Here is a 22,407-nt window from a genome sequence, read left to right as displayed (position 1 = left end):
GCCTCATTACAACAAAGGCAGCTTCAGCATCGAATACACTCCTACAGTCTCACCCAGCCTGACTACCCCACTCATCATCCCTGGGTATAAGCTGCCGAAGAGTAGTCATCAACTTGAGACATCTGATCAACATCTCAGTCCGAGTTACTACATGAACAAAAAGTACAGGCCAACTCAGCCCTCGGTCAAGGTTCATCACAAGGCTGAAGAAGGTCATGTTAATATGCACACTCCGTCCTCAGTCACGAACAAGGATAGCGTTTTGTTCAGGGTGGCAGGGAGTCAAGATAAATATGGTTCCACACATGGCCATGATCATATTCGAGGTGAACATATATCACACGTCAAAACGGCCACCACTTCCAGACCTTTCTCAGTTCAGCAGAAGTTCCCCAAGGATCGTCTTAAACATCACCAACAAGAGCAACAGCACATCGACCTCACCTTTGGCCCAGTTTCGCACGATCGACCAACCATCCCAATTCGTAACCATCAAGTGCAACAAGAATATAATGAAAGTGACAGCCCCTTTGATAATAATAATAGCAATAACTATGCAATAAACATTGATCCAGGGAAGTTACTAGACAAAGACACCTTTACTGCTCTACTGGACCTGGCCAGGAAGGAGTGGCATAGTCTGCAGGAGTCACAACCACCTCAACAACACGAGGACTCCACTCACTCAACGCAGAGAATAAGGGATGACCAATATATTCACACGACCCAAAGCCCAAATGTTGAATCCAGACGTCCAGTAAACCCCAACATATCACCTTCATCGGTACTGTTGATGCCATCAGATTTAAAAGAAATAGCACCACCTCAAAGCAGCCAGTTATCCTCTTACACACAAAGGCACAAACCCCAGACAGTGCACACTACTCCCACCCCAGCACAACTTCCCCCTGATATGCATCAAAGTTTCGATATGTTACTTCAGGAGATACTGGCAGATATAAACAAAACGCCAGCCTATGATGACATTTCTCTCCCTAGTTATCTAAACCGATATATCTCAAAGAGAAAGCTGGGGACTGAAGACCAGGAGATCGATACATTCAAGCAAAATTTGAGGTTGCTGTTTGAAATGGCAGCTCAAAACGGGATACTGAAGGATGATTTTCTCACAACATTATCTAACACCAAGGAAGTAAACAGAAATACAAACAGTGGCCCTAAAACTCTTGAGGACGTCAACCAAGATAACCAGAAAGCCATAGACATTAACATTTCCCAGCTACCTCCAGACATTCGCACCAGACCACAGCACATTACTAAGCCAACAGGTAGTATCCCACCAACCACACATGAATCTCTTGTAAGCCTTAACCATCCCCGGCACACAGGCAGACCCTCTTTTGCATCTGTCTATAATCATCTTCGGACAAATGAACAAGAATCAGCATCGCGTGAGAGTCTTGTTACTTGGAGCACATTGACGGATGATACAAATGTTCCGTATTCGAGCATAAGAGAAAGATCCACACCACCACCTCACGGAACAAGGATAAACTGGGATAATCGTGGCAGTCTCCACTCACAATTTATCACTTTTCGTCCCTTTATACAACATACACAGAAGGATGACCTGAGATCCAGCCATTCAGAATCATTAATGCTCGAAGATGTTAGAACAAGACCTTCACAACTACCCAAGTACGAGAGCAACACACCAAGTACAACTCCGTCACTTTCGTCACTAGCGGGATTTAGTTCGTATCTTGTCCGCCCTTCATCGCTAAACTTCCCGTCAAGTAACCTACCGAGACCGAAAAAACCACGAATAGTGGATGAGCAGAATGACAAACCACCTGATCGTGAAGTCATCGCCTCAGAACTTAAATTTGAAAGAACTGGGAATCATGATATTTTCCAGACAGCGTCACAACTCAAAGACGCTACAGAAAAAAACTCATCTGTCGTTACTCATTCTCTGCCAGGAAGTGGCATGCATCCCGTTGCCGAAGTACTTGGGGAAATGCTGAAGTCTTCTTCTGAACCCATAAATAGAACTACCGTGAATACTGGTTACGTCTCCTCAGGGCAAAGCTCTGCTGAAGATCTAGAATTAATGGACGCCTCCAGCAACACACAAAGCATTCTTCTTTTACCTTCAGGTGGGACAGTTTCATACGGGCAAAGAAACAAAGAAGAGGAGATGAAGAAGCACGCACAGCAGCAGACTTATATCTCCAGTAGTTACTCCAGACTACCAACAACTACAGACACAGTTACAACTAAACCAGCACCTCTACTTAATACCACTTCTCAGTTCACTTTCCCCACTCCAGTCCCAACCTACAAGAAACAGTCCACTCTAAATCATCAGCCTGCAACACCTGTGTCATTTTCCTCCCTCCCCTCTGTATCCTCTGCCCCTTTTTCTTCTTCCGCACCGTCATCCCCCTCTCTGTCTTCATTTCCCGTTTACTACAGATTCTCTCACGTTCCTTCTCAGTCCTCTTCACATTCTACCTCAGTCTCTCACTTTTCACTACCCTCTCCCCGTCCCACCTCAACCTCTCACCTTTTTCCACTACCCTCTCCCCATCCAACCTCAGCCTCTCATTCATATTCAATACTTTCTCCTACTTCGCCTCATTCCAACTCTGCTTTTAATACAACACACACGAACCTAAACTCCCACTTTCCTCCAACATCCTCTCCTCCCTATTACCCCAACACTGTGTCCTTTGCCTCAGAACCCGACTCATCGTCCCCTCACCTCCCTTCACTATCCTTTCCTGCTTTCTTTCAGCCCAACTCTGCTTCCTTTGCTTCACACTCCAACCCAACTTCTCCTCCTCCCTCTGCTCCCTCACCAGCATCCCCAGGCCTCATGAGCAAGTTCTTGTGCCGCCATGCTGAGCACCACCAAGCGTGTGTAATATGCATAGAGGAGGTGGGGCAGAGGGCAGAGTGTCTCATGCGGCGACCATAGGCGTATCATCCCAGTACGAAGGTTTACTTGCAGATAATTAAAGGTCATGTAATTGACAGTATGTTAATTTATAAGTTTCGATTCATTAAAACTACTGAAGAATCGTTTTTACTTGAATTTAACTTAGAACTTTCAGGCTCTTCCTGTGAAATGAATTACGATAATTTTTAACTTAGAATCGTTGTAATTTCTTCATAAACTTCAAACTTTAAATTGTAACCATTCCGGTAGCATGTGATGAAGAGAATTTATATCGAAATCTTGCATTATTATTATCATCGCTGCTGAATGTTCATATAGTATAACCTAGTACTATCAAAACTTCATGTATTGTAATATTCATATCAAAATGTAGAACAGTCAAAATATGTATCTACTGCTCATGCTTTAATTTGTAGTTATGAGACTTTGGTGTATTCGTATCTATATGTAGTATTTTTATAATTCCTACAGAATGTACACATTTCAACCAAATGTTACCAGAACTTCTTGTGAAAATTTTTTTATTCACATTCCAGTCTAAAATCATCATACTTTCTACATAATAATCGTGCTTTCATCCTGTTATCAGATTCTCACATATGTTGGGTACATTCATAACAGCTCAGAGTCGTCATAACCTCATGTAAAATAGACACTCATATTAGTCTAAAATCATGAAAATCACATTAGTCTTCATATTCTCATTTTTGATACACAATGTTCCTACTCGAGACGTCAAAATAGCATATGTCGCTCAGAGAGTAAACAGTGTAACGAAACATCATTAAAACCGCTAGTGACATAAACAAGTGTTCATACCTTATGTCTTTGCGTCCGATGATGCACTTTTATATTTTATTTTGGGTATCCAGACGACTTGCTCAGCTCAAGACTGACTTTTAGAACTGGAGGAGGAGTTGGATATAGCCGTCATTTACACTTCATAGCTAAGGTACCCTCCTAATCTGAAAAAATAAAATCGTCTGGAGATATCAATGATAAGATATAAAAATACTTCATAGGATTTTTAAGGGTTTAACTCCGTGTCATAAAAATCAGACCTCATTAAATCATCCTCACTCTTCGATTATATAATTTCTGAGGACCATAGTCTTAACGATGGTTGATTTTAGCACAATAGTGATGGTGTGTGTTGAAAATCTAAGGGTTTGGGGATTTTCATTTATTTGGGCAACGGGAAAGATCATTGCATATGCAGCTATCACAATTTATCACCTCTAGTGCCTTTTCTTCATCTTTAACAAGATTTACGCCTATCGACCTGCACAATAATAACTGCGGCAGATAACCACTCTAGGTTTAAAATTTGAGGAGGGGAGGTTTTGTGATTGCCTTCATTCCTTATATACTTTTTTCACATAAGGTGCTGATGATGGACACCTTCCCGTGGTGGCACCGATATAACCAGGGGGGTTTACGGTCCAGCTTTGCAGATATCTCTCATCTATCTCCCTATCCCCCAAAGGAGGAGAATGGTTGGCCGAGGATAGGCAACTTCAGCCTGCAGTCCGCTGGGTTTTTCGTTACAGATGAATCTGGGGCTACAACTACAACTACCGCACAAGCAGTTTCATTGTATAATCTCGTGTATTCGAGATCGAGTTTGCATAATTCACATGAATATAAACACTGATTTTCTTTCACTGAACATGTCATTACAACACGCGGATATTATAACAGAAGGTGTTCCGTAAATAGTCCCCCATAAGAAACTCACCTGGCAGTAGGTGTGGTTGCGGGAGTAGCAGTGAGAGTTGGGAATGAACATATTATTCAGGATAGACATTGATAGCGCTGACTTAGCCGTTCCCGCAACACACGATTGTCTGACAGATGAGAACTGGAAGACTATGTACTTATGGAACTTAACGTTTTGGTGTTGGGAGACCAACACCCTGTGTACATAATGCAAATCTGTACTGTAAATATGTCTTATGGGAGGTACACATAAGATAACCGCTTGCACTTGTTATTTACACGTACCTGAGTACAAGTGTAATTAGATATAAGGATTCTGCAAAACTGGTAGACCTGTTGTCATGGTTACCAATAAAACGTTAAACAAGATATGTGGTGTATTTCTTTGTGTTTCTCATTATGATTCACATGACTATGGTACGGTAATGTACGTACAATTCAGAGCTCATTGCCTGAAACACATTATGAGGAAATGGGGAATGTGTGCATGCAAGTATTTAGCGTGATGATTAAAAATGGAACTTTAGTGGATGAAGTACTTGAAAGGGTACAGCAGGGAGGAAAAGTTGCTGGTTCACTAAAGGCAGTGATAAGGAATTGGGAAGTGAGCATGTAAGTAAAAAAGTTGCTGCATGTTAGTACAATCCCCAATTTAATATACGAGAGGGAAGCTTGGATCCTGTCGGAGGGTCACAAGACTGAGAGCAATGAAAATGGGTTATGTGAGAGTTGAGAGAAGCATGTGGAGTTTCGTGGAGAGACAGACAAATGAGGAAGAAAATAACCATTGTGGTAATGATGTGCATATTACTGGAAACGTTAAGTTGTACTCTCTGATGGTTTGGTCATGTGGAAAGGATGGAGAAAGAGACACTGAAGAGAAGCGTACATATGAATAAGATGTGTGTGTTGGGGGAGGGAGAGGGAGAGACCAAGGATGAGATGGAGGGATGGAGGGGAGAGATATATCATACAGGGGGGTGTGAGTTGGAAGGAGGGCAGCCAATTGTTAGAGAACAAGGGAAAGTGGAGGGAATTTGTCTGTGGCCACCCCTTACCGGATTAAGGCATCTGGCTATAGACAGACAGATAGATAGATAGATAGGTCATAAACCACTTAACTTCGATGACGTATTTCGCGCTATATTCTTGTTACTTCGAGGCTTTAAATCACATTAGGACGGATTTTGCTGACCGGATCTTTCCTCTTCTGAGTAAAATTATGTGGAGGCAGCAAAACTTATAAAATAGAAAGTCAGCTACCTGAAGAAAATTCGGGCCACGAGATTCAGCTCCTTCACTACCCGAGACTCCTTTTATTTATTTTTTTCATTTTATCGTCAGACGATTATTTTTAAGTTAGGAAAGAAGTCTCATGGTGGAAAGGTTAAAGAAGTCAATTTCTCACCTCTTTTGTTTAGCGAGTCGTTCCCAAAGAATACTAAACTCGCCTAGAGATTGTAGGAATAAATCAATAAAATGCACCATCGGATTCATTGGGCTAGGGGTTTATGCCATCAGTGCGGTGATGCCATTCAGGTATATTCCATGACGTCATACTGGTATACGAGTATTTTATGAAGTATTCCCAGTTATCAGTTTATGATATTCTAGTATACTTCATGAAATATTACGATTATAGATAACTTTATGAAGTCATTCTAGTAGGTTCCATGAAGTATTAAGATTATAATTATATAACTATCTACGACGCCAGTATATTCCATGATGTGCAATCAATATATGTAGTTGTTTATTACGTCATTCTAATATACTCCATGTTCTCTTAAGATGATAGATAACTGTTTATGACGTCATTCCTATGTATACCATGAAGTATTCCTAATATGCTGTTGTTGCAGTATATTTCATGAAGAATTTCTAATATGATGTCATTTCACTATACCATATTCCATGAAGTATTCCGAATATGACATTATTCTTGTATATTTCATGAAGTATTTCTAATATGACGTCGTTCCTGCATATTCCATGGAGCATTTCCCATACCAGTATCCTTGTGACCTCATCTATTTATTACCCATGAAACAGTCCAAACATCGATAGCTGTTTGGGGTAATCTGGACCTGTTGAGTGTATTGTATGTCCGTATGTATAAGACTAACAGCCTTCCTGAGACGTGTACCGTATAAACTTAGACCAACCACCATCACACGCGAATTCACGGACGCTTGATGTACATGGATCCTGTCTTTTTGCGGCCAGAGTAAGTCAGTTTGGGCCAGTGTCTTCCGTCCCTGTGGTGTCGAGGGTCAAATTGCTGATCGTTCGTCCATTCCGTTTTGTGTAGACAGATCCCCCGGCGTCTCCACAGCGCCTGGGGCACCTCCAGTTGGCGAAACACCTCACTTTCCCTCCGTACAAAAATGTAGTCGGGAATGTGGTGGCAGAACATGTCGAAGAGATAATAACCCCGCCGTTCCATGAAGTCTATAAAGTCTGGGTCTTCATATGTGGCTACTGGAGTTCCCTCTGTTGACGAAGTGGTGGAAGAATTTGTTTTCTTGAACCCGTGCTCAATGGCCCACACATCGACAGTGACCTGCCCGAAGGGAAAGTTCCTCAGGATATTCATCTCGATCCCTTCCACGTCCAGACTGAAGAAGTTAGCAGTGGAAACGTTAAGGGCGAGCAAGAATGAGAGAAGAGGGAAGCACTGTACTTTCTGGAAGGTTTTGTAGCCAGGTCCTTCATTGGCTGCCGTTGGATCCTGCTGGTAAAGAAATTTCATATAAAAATGTGAATAAACAACGTTATGAACTCATCCTCAAAAAATCACTTAAAAATATATAGTTTATCATAACTTCATCAAAGTTGTGGTGCTAGGTCTGACTAATAAATATAATTTAATCATCATTCCAACCCTTACTCCTACCTGAAGTAGAGGTGAGGCGGGGATCTAGAGACAGAGTAAATAAAAAGCATAAAGCCGTGGTCCTGCGGGACCATTTTCGATCAAAAGCAATTGGAAGGGCAATGTCAACAGCAATCAAATATTTTCAAAGGTCGTCACACGAATCGTTCTGTCGTAGCAAGAAATAAAATGTCACCAGGCTAATGAGCAAGAAATCGTCTCCTTCTTCTCTATTGTCCTAATACACGCGTGAGTACTGCCATATGAAGATTAACGTGAAGAAGGCTGCCGATGTTCTGGCTACGTTTATGTTAATTTTAAAAACAACAACAACATGGATTGCTAACGGAATACGTTTGTGAACTCACAAGTGGCTTACCAGAAGGGGAAGTGAGAACATTTATTTTTCACTGGTGAAAGAGCTTAGATGGGAGTACACAGCAATCGTGAGGCAGTGAATACGACGCAACAAACTCCAACATATTCATTTGTTGAGTCATATTTCTCTTATTATGGACAAGCATGTTACTAGTACGAAGTTTGTGGCTGTCGTCCTTCCATGAATACTAAGAAGCGGCGCGGCGAGATTCTTTGTAAACAAAAGGTGATTAGACCAACATTCAAGGCATGCTACCTGTATCCTTTCAAAATTACTTGAGAATTTTATCCGTAGTAATATTAATACAGTACACAATGCATTAGTACGAAAATGAGCTTTACAGTTTTATGTACATAAATATGACATTAATATGCATTTAACCGTGGTTATTGCTAAAAGTCCTTCGCGTTCAGGCGGACATGACGGTCTGCAAATCTTCCCGAAGCAATTCCCTCGAAAACTTTTCTGTGTTCGTATACCGAGTAAAGCAACATTTCTGGAAAATAGATTTGCTCGAAGATGTCCCGTGTGACCACGTCTTAAAACTGAAAGAAATGTCAACAGCATGCCCAAGGAAATGGGCCACGCAGCTATTCACTAATAATTCAGGAACTTAAAATCATGACTACACCTCATAAGCATAAAGATTAGGACATACTGTTTTGTATTTTTTATAAATGCACCTCATAAAGCAGCCCTGTCAAACCAGCGTCGTATTTCTCTATTTTATATGTGCTATTTCCAAACGATATTATTCAGCTTCGGAGAACTACCAAGCTGTGAAATGTTAAATGAGGCAGATTAAAAAAAAAAAATAATAAAATCCAGTTAGAAATATTATCTCAATTGAAAAAAAAATCTTAGAGGTAGGATGAGATGGAGGGATGGGGTGGAGAGGTATATGAGAGAGGGGGGTGTGAGTTGGGAGCAGGGCAGTGAAATGGCGGGGGACAGGGCGACTTGGAGGCGATTTGTTTGTGGCCACCCCAAACGGGATTGAGGCGTCTGGCAATATATATATATATATATATATATATATATATATATATATATATATATATATATATATAGATAGATAGATAGATAGATAGATAGATAGATAGTTAGATATAATATGCCATCTTTCTGCTTTGAATACAAAGTTGTAGCAAGAGGCTGACAATAGCGTATGGTATTTGAATAAATGCTATAGAAATGGTGCAGAGTCACAGCATTGTCTTACTGTGCCATTAACGTACGTGAAATAAGCTACAAAAGGTTGAAAATCTGCTCCAAGTTAGGTAAAAGAAGTACAGATATTAGTCATCGGTTTCAAGAAAGCAGTATCTAAATAAGACAATGGCACACCTGTTCAATCCTCGCGGCCCCTCTATTCCACCACACGGCATTGGGCCCATGTCCTCTGAACGACGTGAGAACGGCGGTATGAGGAAAGGGCGTGGCAGCGAGGCAGGCAGGAGAGGACCAGGCCCGACGGTGTTTATTCCTCAGCGCTCTGTAGCTGTCCTGTTCAGCTTCCACCAGCAGTCCTGCCCATCCAAGCCGCTTCTCCAGCCACAGTGTGTTGGATAGGTACTCCCCGTCTAGCGCCCCTGCCTCCACGAAGAACCCAGGCTGCCGTCCTGAGAAGAGATCGTGGAGGATAGTGTCGACGAAGATCCAAGAGGGGTTACTTTTCTTGTATTCGGTGTAGCTCTTCTCCTTCGCTCCGCCATCCTCTCTCAAGTTGTATGGGAGGCCGTCAGGAGGGTGGAGGTAGCGTTTTTTCAGCAGCCATATTGTCCTGGGGTCGGTGGCTGTCAGAGGACCTTTGACCCGCGCCATCATCTGTAACATTTTATTTGACGAAAGTAAACAACTTTCCTCACGATTGTTATATAAAAAAATAAAATAAAAACGCGTCCTAATTATTTTTATACAACAGAAATAAAAACATGTAATAATTTATTAAAATGCCATTCAGGAGTGTGTCATTCGAAAAATGAAAGCATGGCTGAGTAGCTAAGAAGATATGGTCGATGTACATATTCAAAAAGAGAAGAAGCTTTTATTTTGTGCAACTATAGGAGACTAGCATCTTGCAGAACTATGCTTACTTAAGAAAAGAAGTTAAAATAAAATTCCATAATAAAGATCTGCCCACCTAGTGATGTCTGAACACGACTTGTCAGAGGGAAAAACAGGGCGAGGGAGACTTCCCGAGTTGTTCAGCTTTGTACTGACTATGATACACTGAAAATATCGCATAAACTTCATTGTGCAAGCTGGATCGCAGAGAGTTTAGAGTGCATTTAGTAGTAGTAGTAGTAGTAGTAGTAGTCGTAGTAGTTGCAACCCATGCCTCATAAAAATGTGAGCCCAGATGGACTGCATGCAGACTTTAGTTCCTCCTCTGCAGTTCACCATCCTCTTTTCAGAGGTTAGGGATGTAACTGAGAGAGGTTTGAATCAGGTAGTTGAGTAACTTGGTTATATCATTACTACCACATAAAGGTGTCCCATTCCAGCACCAAAGAGTGCGTGTAAGCCGGCAGTGCGTGTCCATCACCATGGACAGAAGCACTGGATCAGTTTATCCTTATGGGGATATATCACAGTATTTCACAACACTAAATGAGAATGCTGGAATCGAGAAAGACTAGTAAGAGAAAATATTATGTACCGTATATATAATGGATGAAACGAACAAGCTAAAGGAGTGAAATATGAATCGATTTTTACGACAGGAACATGCATCTTTTTAGAGCTGTCATGTTAATATGCCCTGAATGAATTCTTGTGATACTGTTTCAAGCATAAAATAAATTGGAATTGGTGAGTGATACCCACTTACTGGCTATGCTTATTGTCTACCCGTCTATCGCTGACGCTTTAATCACGGGCGATGTGGCTACCATTAAGTCCCCTCAGTATCACACTCTCCTCAGCAATCAGCGATTTCTTTGAGGTCCTTCCCCCCGTCGGGATTAAGGAGTCTGACTATAGACATACAGATGATAAACACAATGAACACAGCTTCAGGGTATGTGGCTTATTTCTCGTCCACTGTACAGTTATTGGCACTGCAAGAAGACACAGAATGAAGGGATGTAAGAGAATATTAGAATCGTTTACGCTAGCATTGTCGTTTTCTGTTAGAGGAAGTTTCTTCGTTTTCTTTCATAGGTACGGCTCTGCATCATGAGCCAAAATACTATAATTTTATACAGTAATACCCGCCTCCCCTGCTTGACCTTCAGGGACAGTGTTCCCCAGTGTTGGGGCTTGTACTCAATGGTAAATAAAGAACCTAATTAACAAATAATAATAAAAATAAAATACCCGCCTCATGTATTCGTCCATGTACCCTTTTGCTCTGATGTAGGCTACCCTTCTCGTTTGGCATTCAGAAGATACGTTACTCTGATTATTGGAGCTGGTATTAAGAGGTATATAATCATAGAATTTGTCTATCTATCTATTGCCAGACGCCTCAATCCCGTTCGGGGTGGCCACAAACAAATCGCCTCCACGTCGTCCTGTTCCCCACCATTTCACTGCCCTGCACCCAACTTACACCCCCCTCTCTCGTATACCTCTCCACCCCCTCCCTCCATCTCATCCTCGGCCTCCCCCTCCCTCTCCACCCCTCCTCCTCACTCACATACACTCTCCTCGTCAGTCTTTCACCCTCCATCCTCTCCTCATCGCCAAACCACCTCAGAGTATTCCTCCTAACGCATCGTATCACATCCACATCCACACCACAACGCTCCTTTATATCCTCATTTGTCAGCCTGTCCCTTCACGTGACTCCACAGGCTCCTCTTAAATAACTCATTTCCATTGCTCTCACTCTTGACTTGTGTCCTTCCAACAACGTCCATGCTTCACTTTCATACGTTAGAGTTGGTATCACAATACTGTCATGTAGTAACTTTTTCACTTCCATGCTCACTTCCCTGTTTCTTATCACTGCTTTCAAGGAACCAGCAACCTTTCTTCCCTGCTGTACCCTTTCAAGCACTTCACCCTCCAAACCTCCATCCTTACTCATCACACTACCCAAGTACTTAAACGTACTCACATTTTCCAATTCCTCACCATCCAACCTCACTGTACATTCACTGACTTTTATTAAAAAATAAAAAACGCGTTACTCAGCACAGGATACTTAATTTCGAGAGTTTCGATATATCGTTTAAACTATCCATATTATATTTATAGGCAAGTATGCTCAGAACAGAAGTTTCAGATGAGGGACCGTAAATAGTACAGACGAAGTTACAAAGCAAAATTGCATAGAGAATTATATAAAGAAGTTTTTAGTGCACTGTTAATCCTAGGAATATTTTGGGGCTAGACACAAATTCCTTGTTGATTGTTTCACATCATGATCATAGCAGTAGCAGCAGCAGTAGTAGTTGTAGTAGTAGTAGTAGTAGTAGTAGCAGTAGTTGCCCCCAGGTTGATTTGAATCATGGTTCAGATGGACCGCACAGTCATCCTGCCCTTCTCTGGCAGTCCACCATCCACCTTTCAGATGACAGGGAAGGAACTGAGGGGCGATGTATAACTGGTCAGTGGCTCTGTCCGGTCAGATCGGTGCCACTGCGTGAAATATCCTTCTCTCTTTCTGTAGAGATCAGGAAATATTCTCCTTGAACCCCCTCAATAGTCTTATGCTGACCTAATGTATTTTATGATGTTCGTTAATCACAGAACTATTAGCTACAAATGGGAAGAGATACTAATTCAGATTTTCCTGGCCTGCGTTGAAGTGTAGTGTTGGCCTGATCGACCAGTTTATAGTGTATTACTGTGTACAATCTCACCTGCGTAGACGAATTGTGTTGGACTGATGCATCGTATATTAGGTAGTCCCCTAAGGCGCCAGAGTCCATCACTTCGCGGTTCGCCACGTCATTACCCTGCCCTGTGAGCCGCACCTGTGCACACCAGTCACATAATTTACCAACTAAGTAGGCCTACCTATAAATCCATTCACAGTTGGCCTATAGTGTCAGTACTTCACAAAATACGAGTATATCCACTCACATTCTATTATAATCTTTTAAAATTTGTAAGAGTATATTTTTATGTTTTTGTTCTTCTATATTTCCAAGTTTGTGCTTAAAATATATTTGTAACAAGCCAGAGACACATTTCAATTTTGTAACAGTATTATATAGTTTACGTCTCTATCAGTATTTTTTAAAAGTATTTGTTCAATTAAGACAATATTGTACAGTTTTTATATAATTAGTATTTATAATGTATCTTGCATACTTAGAAATGGGTCCATTCACATTTTCCTCAATAAATCTTTGAAGTGTTTGAAATCAACTACAGTCAGTTGAGGCCTTTTGCGTTTTTTTTTTATTTTTTCTTCCCGGAAAGTCTAAGTTAAGATCGCTTGGGTTAGGTGCTCAGTCTGTAAGGATGAGGCCAAAGTCTAGGTTAGGATTATCTGTTATGGTTACTTCAAGTTAGGAGTAGGTTAAACTAGGTTAGCTTGTTAATTCCTGGATTATGTTATGCTTGGGTCAGGTTAGGTTAGATTAAGTTAGTCTTTTAGGGTAAGGATAAGTAAGGTTTGGTTAGGCTACCCTGTTAGTGTTAGATTAGATTTGTCTTTTAGGGTTGAGATGGGTTAGGCAAGTCTGTTAGGATGAGGTAATTATATTAATAGCTATGTTAGTCTGTTACGATTAGATTAGGGAAAACGTAATTTACCGCATGGTGCTGAGATGGCTTACAATACTGATATCCGCCACCCATTCGTCGTTAATGAGCTGCAGAGAAATGTTGTAACACTTTCTTTGCGATTTATTTTGTCTGCTACATTTAATACTCTCCTATGTGTCCCTCACATCTTTTCAACCTCAAAAAAATAAGCATCAACGATATAGATATATGAGGATATTAATGTGTCAAAGGCAGAATGAGTAGCTGAGGAGGAGACGTTATGAAATATCCTAAGCCACAGTGAATATAACAGTGTCAAAAGCAGAATAATCAACTGAGGAAGAGGTGTTACGAAAGATACTAGGCCAGAGTGAATAAAACTCAGTCAAACCACAGCAAACACTGATAATATTTTTATAGTACTTTACCGTTTTCCTTTGGAATATGGCACATCGATTCCCTTTTTACTTTAACTTGTCCTGAAGCTGTCATCTATCCATCCTGAAATTTGAACTGTTACAATAGATTAACACTTGAACATGGTGCTAGTCACGAAAAAGTGCTAAGCAAGGAATGCAGAACTATTGTAACGTCGTTTTCTGGCACAGACCTTGGTAAAATAAGGCGCAAAGGGACGAAAATTTGGGTCAAGTTAGAGTAAAAACAGCATAGTTTCATTATCCTTTTGCTTTATAGTAAATGGCACATCTATAGTCCTTTTACTTTATCTTGGCCTAAATTGCCATCGTTCTATCGTTAACGAGTGTAACCATAGAGTAACACTATATTAATGTCGTAAGTGATGAAGAAGTGCTAAGGAAAGGATCCATTGTATTGTTTTTTCTGTCACTGATCTACGTGAAATAGGCAGCAACAGAGCGAAAATCTGGGCCTAATTAAGAGGACAAGGGTATTGTTAAAATAGTTTAATGTTCGTCAAAAAGGAATTCACACTCACCATTAACCTTTAATCGAAAATAGACTGAATAAAATCGATTTTAAAAAATCGTCTGGAGATGGCAATATTGAAATGATTAACTTTTACGGTGGCATTTTAGCCCTTAGACGACTATAGGCAAATCCTACGCTGAATAAATGCTGGTAGTGGTAACACTGTACTAACTTTTTTATCGTCGTCAGCCATTTAAGAGAATAATTTATATTTATCGCCGTCAGTCAATTAATAAAAAAATCTTATGGATATGTTTTCCCCCGTGAGTCAGCACATTCAAATGAATTCTGATTAACTCGTTCAGTTCCTTGACGTATATAGTACTTTAATTTTTTAACCCCCAGACGATTTCACTGTGTTTAGAAGTGAATTTGCGAGATAGTGGGGTTAAATAACAGACTCAGCTGACTTCTTCATAATCAAAGAACCTTCTTATAATGATTAAAATAGTCTGGAGATATACTAGAAAATAAATTGCAGATATGAAGGGCTAGACTCTCTTTAATTTTTTTATCCTGTTCTTAATTTTGTAACAGTATAAATAGGTGTAACATAACAGTACACAATATAGTACAAGGAACTCCATATTCATCTCTACAAAGACAACTTAGCAGACAATAATTAGCTCTCCTCAGTATTTATCATGTCTCTGTTTCTTTATCAGCATAGTGAAATTTTACATAAAGGTACACAATATATATAGTGCACAAAGTACCTGTTAATCCATACAAGCACAACCGAGCTAACAATAATTACCTTTCTTTAGCATACGTCTTATTCACTTGGTATATCTGTGCAAGAACGTGAAAATGTTGCTAAGACAGTGCACAACATAAGGTAGCACAAGGAAATTCACACTCCCTCTCACTCACACCCAAGCACTCCCTTACACTGATCAGGAACGCAGTTGATCTCGAAGAAGGAAACCCATAGCCAGATATTCCCTTCCTGAAGCTTAAAATATATTTCGTTTACTTACGCAGATGACGACGAGGAATATTACAAGGGGAAAGACTTCGGAGCACACACATCTCTTGCCAAGTCTTCCCCAGTAGCTGGCGAAGGAATAGACGGCCATACCACTGAATATTTTATTAATGGGATACCGTGTTAGGCAACAGGTAGATAGATAGAATGACTGATTTCTTTTATTAACAACTTTTAACCTAAGGATGTAAGGTATGAGAACTCTTACACGCTTCACATTCCTACGTCGGCACCACAGCTCTTTCAATATATGGTTATTTTACTAAATGCTTTGTGTACAGAATGCGGCTTCAGACAAGGGATAGACTAATTAACAGATACACAGAACCATTAACGCAACTTGTGGGTAATTCGTGAATGCTTAGAGTCCCACGTCAGCACCACGGCCCACTCTCACTGAAGCTTCCCACACCAGGAAAAGTAATGAGAAAACCCTTATAGTCAGGGAGGAAAGTTATTTTAAGGAAGATATTGAAAAATTATCCCATCTGAAAATACAGTGTCTCTTGTATTCTCTTAAAAGTCAAGATAGAAAATTACTGAACAAAAGAAAAAAATATTCGAAGTGGAGAGACACGAATTCTCTAAAAGTCAGGGGGTAGGTTATTTTATGGAAGGAAGGAAGAAAAAATGGAGTGAAGAGGAACCAGTATATGTAATATTATGAGAAACGCTTGAAGCCCACTGAAATTATATGAATGACGATATAAGAATATGCTGGAAATTTGAAAAAAAAAAAAATGGTAAGGAGTTAAACCACTGACTTATCATTGCGTTATAAGACTGCACAAAATTACCCTCTTGCATACAATGGCTCACTTTTTACTCTGCTGTCGTCCGCCCCACGTGACGTTAAACTCAATACAATGGATCGGTCGAGCTTACAGGGTTCAAAATTATTTTCATTAACTAATTTATTATGCCATCTTATATTTTATTTTCCTCCTGTCAGACGATTTTATGTTGTGAAGGGGTTAATGAATAATCCTGATACAAATGGCGTCATGACTGTAACCGAAATTGCAAACGAAACATTAAAATACAATCAAGAATTTATTTGAAATTTTGTATAATACTTTAATTGAAAGTTGCTTAAAACTTGTAACTTAAATTTTTTACTGAAACTGGTAGCCGAATTTTGTAGCTGGAAGAGAGGATCATAACATATATCTTGAAATGTAACTGTGAATTGCGACTAAAGCTTGCGCAAGGAATTTCTATCTATCTATCTATCTATTGCAAGACGCCATAATCACGTAAGGGGTGGCCATTTGACTTTGAGTTATTTAAACTCATTTTATACATGAAAATGTCTTTATTACCCAAGAGAAAAATGTCTTACCAGGAGAGATATAAAATGTTCTAATGTAAGATTTCTTTTGTTTTAACACTGTCACCAATATATCGTTATTGGAAGTACAACATATCCCAGAGCAGAGAATAATCGAGATCAGATTCACTCACAGACTGAAGAATTTCCCGTCGTAACTCTTATTCTTATTTGCAAGAAGGAAATATTTGCACTTCTCTATCTTTGTTATTCCTGAAAAAATGTAGCTCACGATTATTTTCCTCTTGCAATTCAGATTTCTTTTTAGAGGAAGCACAAGAAAAAAAGGAAGGTTTTGCACTTTCCTCTCCGTAACCGTCCTGCGAAAACAGTTCCTTCTTACGGCATGGAATTGATCGTAAGTCCGTTTATGAATCCGGGCCCAGTAAGCTATAGATTACAGTTTGCTTCAGTGCTTGTGATTTTGTAAGTACAGGAAAAGCAAGGGCTGATACTAGAGATACCGTGGTAAACTTTTGCAATCCCATCCTCAGTCGTAAGCAGTTAACTGGTCTATCGAATCCTGAACCAAGGTAGTGGACCATATTTTCATTGTCTTGTTTCTCGTAACGCCATTTTTCAGTGATTTATTTGAATCTTGCACCTTGATATCCTTATACATGTTTACCAATGCCTAGAATTTTGATATTAAAACATAATAGCATACAAGGGAATCTTAGCACTTATATGCTGATAAGTCTTGTAATAACTCCTGCTACCACCAGAGAAGTATATTCCCCTCAGGAGATATTTTCTTTTTCATTTGTTTTCTGCCCCAAACTGCCAAAACACCTGGAGAGAAGGCGTTGAAGCGTTTCTTCACCCTCGTCGTCCCCGTCCATTTCTAAGCAAGCCAGGAGTCCCCATACGTCGAATAGGTCCTCAGCGAGTGATCTCCTCCTCCTTGCATCTTTCTTGTACTCAGAGACTATGTAGTAGATGAAATACTTCAGGAAGAACGCGAAGGAGAGGAGTCCGAGAGCGGAGATCCCAATGCCCGTTGTAGTGATGAAGCGATGAGTTCCGTGGGCTCGCTCGATGGCTCTTTTAGTATCAGAATCAGCAATATTCGTGGTCTCAGCTAAGGGCCCAAATGGACATGACCTGCATCCTGAGATCTGGTCAGAGAGACCTGGTGTTCCTCCTGCAGAGGCGAGGTTCGCCAATCCGCACAGCACCATCGCCAGACACACCAGAACCCACCTCATCCCGGGCACTGCAAAAAATATTAAAATTAACATTTTAGATTTATGTCTATCCTTGCCATATTCAATGAAGGAGGGGGGTAGGAAGAGGGATCATGGGAATGAGCCTCTCCTTCCAGAATGTCTGAGCGACGCAGTACAGACATGAAATTCAGTATATATTAATCACGCTCCTCTTCCTTCAGCAAATCTTGATTAGTATGCTTTCTCACACAGACAGCATAGGGGAATTTGATTATTTTTTGTGTTATTCTCGCCTCTTTCATGCCCTCCCCCCCTCCATGTGGATAAATCATAATTCATTAGCTTCCTGATCATGACTGCTGAGTCAGGCCGTGGTACACATCATCATCAACATGACAGTTGTTCTCATCTAAAGATGGGGTGGTAATTATCTCCTCTTTACTGAAACTTTTTATTGGAATTTTGTCCATAAGAATAAATAATGCCATTGTGATATCGAGACGCATTACCTCCACCACTTAGATGACTCTTTTTATTAAATTCCTGCGAAATCCTACACTCTTCACATCATTTTATCGACTTTCGGGAAGAACTCTCGTTGCGAATGAGATTATGAAGACCACACCTAAATCTTCTTCATATAATTTTTCTAAATGACTGAATTACAATAGTCTGGAGATTAAAAGAAAACTGACATTATAAAATTAAACTTAAAAAGACGTACTCTGGTTCAAGGGGCCAAACCGAAGTATATCCACTCTGTTATTCATTTTTCTTCCTTTTTCGGTGGACTTTTCTGCAACCAGATGTAATAGGGGTAATATTTATTCTCGATCAGGACAGAATCACACGAGTAATTCACTCACTCAGCATAGTGACGTCTTTTAGAATTGGCGTTGCTCTTTCCAGACGATTATATTCAGCTTAGGAGAGGCTTCCAAGCTATAAAGTTTAAATAAGGTCTTTACTAATCATTTCATTACTAGAGGACTCTCCTAAACTAAACAGTGAGATGGTAGACAGAATTAACATTTAAAAAAAAATCACCTATTAAAGGGAGTTAAAAGGAAGGACATTTATCAGCATCATGTACACAGCTTACCTCTCCAAGTCTTGGGAATATTCACCAGGTATCCAGGTTTCACTGACTCGACACAGGTTTTTCCAGTCAACCTTTTCCACGAGAGGTCGATATAGACGGTAACAAATGCATACTTAGTTATCTTTCCCTCCTTGGTAGGGATAAAAATCAAGAAAGGAAACAAGAGGCAAAGAACAGGGCAGAAACACGGGAAATTTGAGAAGCGAGTGGCAAAAATGAGTAAACAGGAGATTAAATATTCATATCAAATTTTATAGGAAGGATGGGATAAAGGAGGATGCACGAGAAATCAGGCAAGTGAAAGGATAGAGAGAGGAAGAAAATAATGATTTACAACAAGAAATTACAGATCTTAAAGAAGAGAGAGGAAGGTTGGATAAGAAAAAAAGAAAAACAAGATGTCAGTGAATTTGAAGGAAAGAAGTAAAGCACATTAATATAGAAAGAGATGGGACGGAACTAATGAAGAAGGAACACGAGACATCAGGGTGCTTAAAGGGGAGGAAAGAGGAAGACTAGAATATAAAATAAACACGAGAAATTATGTAGAACTTGCTGGAAACCAGAAAGGAAGATGAGAATACACTGGAAACACGAGAAATCAGAGTACTTGGAGAAGAGGAGAAGGCACAGCAGCGTCCTACAGCAGAGAGTAAACACGAGATTAACAGAATGAAGCCAGCAAGCTAGACTTCGCTCCTGCCACACTGACCTATACCCTCTGGTCCGACACTCGTCTTCTCCAGTCTCTCCTTTTTTTCACCTCATTTTATTTTCTCTTGCCTCTCTTACTTCTCCGCCTCCTCCCCCTTTCTTTCCCTACTCTTCCTCCGTTTCTTTTTTATTATTTCTCATTTTCTTTTTCTTTTCTTTCTTATTTCATTTTTTCTCTTGCTTGTCTGTCTCTACTCCTCTCCCTTCTGTTTTAATTCATACCCCTCTTACCCTCCTTTTCTTTCCCATCCTTGTTAAGTCCCTTCTCTTTCCCAGTTCTGTTCATTCTCTATTTTTCTGCTAGTTTTTTCTCCTATTCCTCTTTCTGCTCTTAATCTCTGTCTTTGTATTCCTGTACTCGCATTTTCTTTATTACTGTTATTTCTCTTCTTTCTCACACTTTTCCAGTCACTGCCTCCTATAATTCCTCTTTTTTTTTGTACTTCCCCTCCCAATCCTTGCATTCCTCTACTCTTTTTTACATAATATTTTTTCTTGTTCCCCTTCTTCTCTCCTAACTCCTTTCATTCTACTCTTTCTACTTCTTCTCTCTTCACGTCTCTCAGTTTTCCTTTTCGTTTTTCCCACCTTTTATCTTTCTGTTTGGTCTCACTATTCTTACTCCTCCGCCTCCTCCTCGTTTCATTCGTTCTCCCCCAGTCTTCTCTTTTCTCTTCTGATTCTTCGTCTTTTTTTTCTGCTTTCCGTCTGTTTCCTTTATTTTTTTCCCATCTTCTTCGTTATCCTGTACTATCTCTTGTTCGTTTTCTGTCTTCCTCTCTGTTCTTCTTCTCTTAGTTCTCCTCCCCACTGCCTGTATCTTTCTTCCATCTTCTGTTACTTCTGTTTTTTGGTCGTCCGGTTCAGCTTCCTTCTCCATTGTCTCCTTAAATTTTGTCTCCATCTCTTTCTCTTCCATTTCATCTTCGTGTGCTCCTTTTTCCTTCTTCTTCACTCCTCTTCCTTCTGTTCAACTTTTTTTTTCCTCACTACGTTCCTCTCCTCTGTCTATATACACTTCTTCCCGGTCAGTTTACTCTTCTTTCCACTCTATTTTCTCTTCGTCATCTTCACTTCCTCTTTATTTCACTTTCCTCTTTTTCTACATTCTTTTTACTACTACTCTTCCCTCTCGTCTTACTCTTTCCATCCATTTACTCCTCTCTCCTCTTTTTTTTTTTTTTAATTTTTTAATTCCCTCTCCTTTCTTCATATTTCTCGTCCCTCTCTTTCTTGTTCTCATCCCTTTCCATGTACTGTACGGTACTATTATTCACTCTCTCTCTCTCTCTCTCTCTCTCTCTATTGTATATATATATATATATATATATATATATATAGATAGATAGATAGATAGATAGATAGATATAGATATAGATATATAGATATAGATATATAGATATATATATATAGATATAGATAGATAGATGGATAGATAGATAGAGATATAGATATAGATATAGACAGATAGATAGATAGCTAGATAGATAAAATGTATGTAGGTATGTATTTGTATACAGTACATACATATATCACACAGGGCCCGTGAACGTGCAAACACGGTACTATACTCTCGTAAGCCAATCAGATATATAGGCCAACCTTACTCTAAACAGGAGAAAAATACGAGTACCGAGACATGGGCGAAACGGTACAAAGCCCAGAGTTTGCCCTGAGACAGTTAATAAGAAAGTTCGATTCCGTGAACTAGTTCCCTGTGAGGCGCTTTGGGACAGACTCAACGGGACTTAAACAGGCTAATGCACTTGTTCTTTAAGTTTTTGGTTAGATATTGCCTTCAGTTGCAAGTTACACTGAGGGTTGTCTGTGGGAAAAAAAAAAAAAAACTAAAATACTCTCTTATTAGTTTACGACGTCGGGGACGTTTGATCTAGAGGGTTTCTAAATCGCTAAGAAACCATGAAATTGTAGTGCCCCAGTATTACTTGGAGGGATAGAGAAAGAGCATAACAAAAAGATATGCCAAAAAAATGAAGCTCAGAGGTGGGTATGGATGGGACAGTTCTTTGTCGAACAAATAGCAGGGTCCTACCCTTGGTTCGGAGCTAAACCAGATAACCAGGTGGAGAATGAGACCACAGTTTTCCTGTAAGAAAGAAGGCAGAAAATTTGGAGAACTTTAGTCTAACAAAGGCTTTCGTGATGACGATAATAATGATGATGATGATGATGATGATGATAATGATCGAATGGTGAATAATAATGATGATGATGATAATGGTGGCGATGATATTGGTGAGGAACATAACAATGAGGTTGGCGATGACTACAACGACGCGGAAAATCCCCAATTACTGCCTTCTACTTCGTACACAATACACTGGTCCAAACAAAATACAATGCCCAGTCGTGACGATATAATTCGTCTCTCCACAAAGAACATGCAGGGCCAAGGGGGAGGTGGCAAGGGGGTCTGCAGGGTACTATTACTGCTGTTCCTGGTGCCCTCAGCCTGGGGAGAGTCAGCATTCCTTGGGTAGCGGGAGGTGGCGCCGCGGGACGACATGGATAGATTTTTTCTCGTTCCAGCCTCGCTCATCCTCTCTCTCGCAAACCAGGTCACGTT

General features: G+C 40.1%; 1 protein-coding gene across 1 annotated transcript; it reads right to left on the bottom strand.

Moving 5' to 3' along the window:
• Positions 1-6,827: 6,827 nt before the first annotated feature.
• On the bottom strand, positions 6,828-22,347 carry LOC145404273 (uncharacterized). The gene is made up of 5 exons (XM_080275794.1): positions 22,137-22,347; positions 17,705-18,051; positions 12,714-12,827; positions 9,247-9,726; positions 6,828-7,376 (listed from the first exon to the last, which is right to left on the bottom strand). The coding sequence occupies exons 1-5, from the start codon at positions 22,345-22,347 to the stop codon at positions 6,828-6,830; spliced, it is 1,701 nt and encodes a 566-aa protein (XP_080131920.1).
• Between the last annotated feature and the right edge of the window lie 60 nt (positions 22,348-22,407).

The sequence above is a fragment of the Coenobita brevimanus genome, chromosome 63, assembly GCF_032717465.1.
Source record: "Coenobita brevimanus isolate Jiangsu-jjx chromosome 63, ASM3271746v2, whole genome shotgun sequence".
Lineage (NCBI taxonomy): Eukaryota > Metazoa > Arthropoda > Malacostraca > Decapoda > Coenobitidae > Coenobita > Coenobita brevimanus.
This window is presented reverse-complemented; position numbering and strand designations above follow the sequence as displayed.

Excerpts from the sequence above, each read along its gene's own strand:
- LOC145404273 (XM_080275794.1), bottom strand. The coding sequence starts at position 22,347 with ATGTCGTCCCGCGGCGCCACCTCCCGCTACCCAAGGAATGCTGACTCT. Across the intron at positions 12,828-17,704 it reads TCGCTGAGGACCTATTCGAC|GTGCGGCTCACAGGGCAGGG; the intron begins GTATGGGGACTC and ends TGGTGTGCACAG. Across the intron at positions 9,727-12,713 it reads AACACAATTCGTCTACGCAG|ATGATGGCGCGGGTCAAAGG; the intron begins GTGAGATTGTAC and ends AAAATGTTACAG.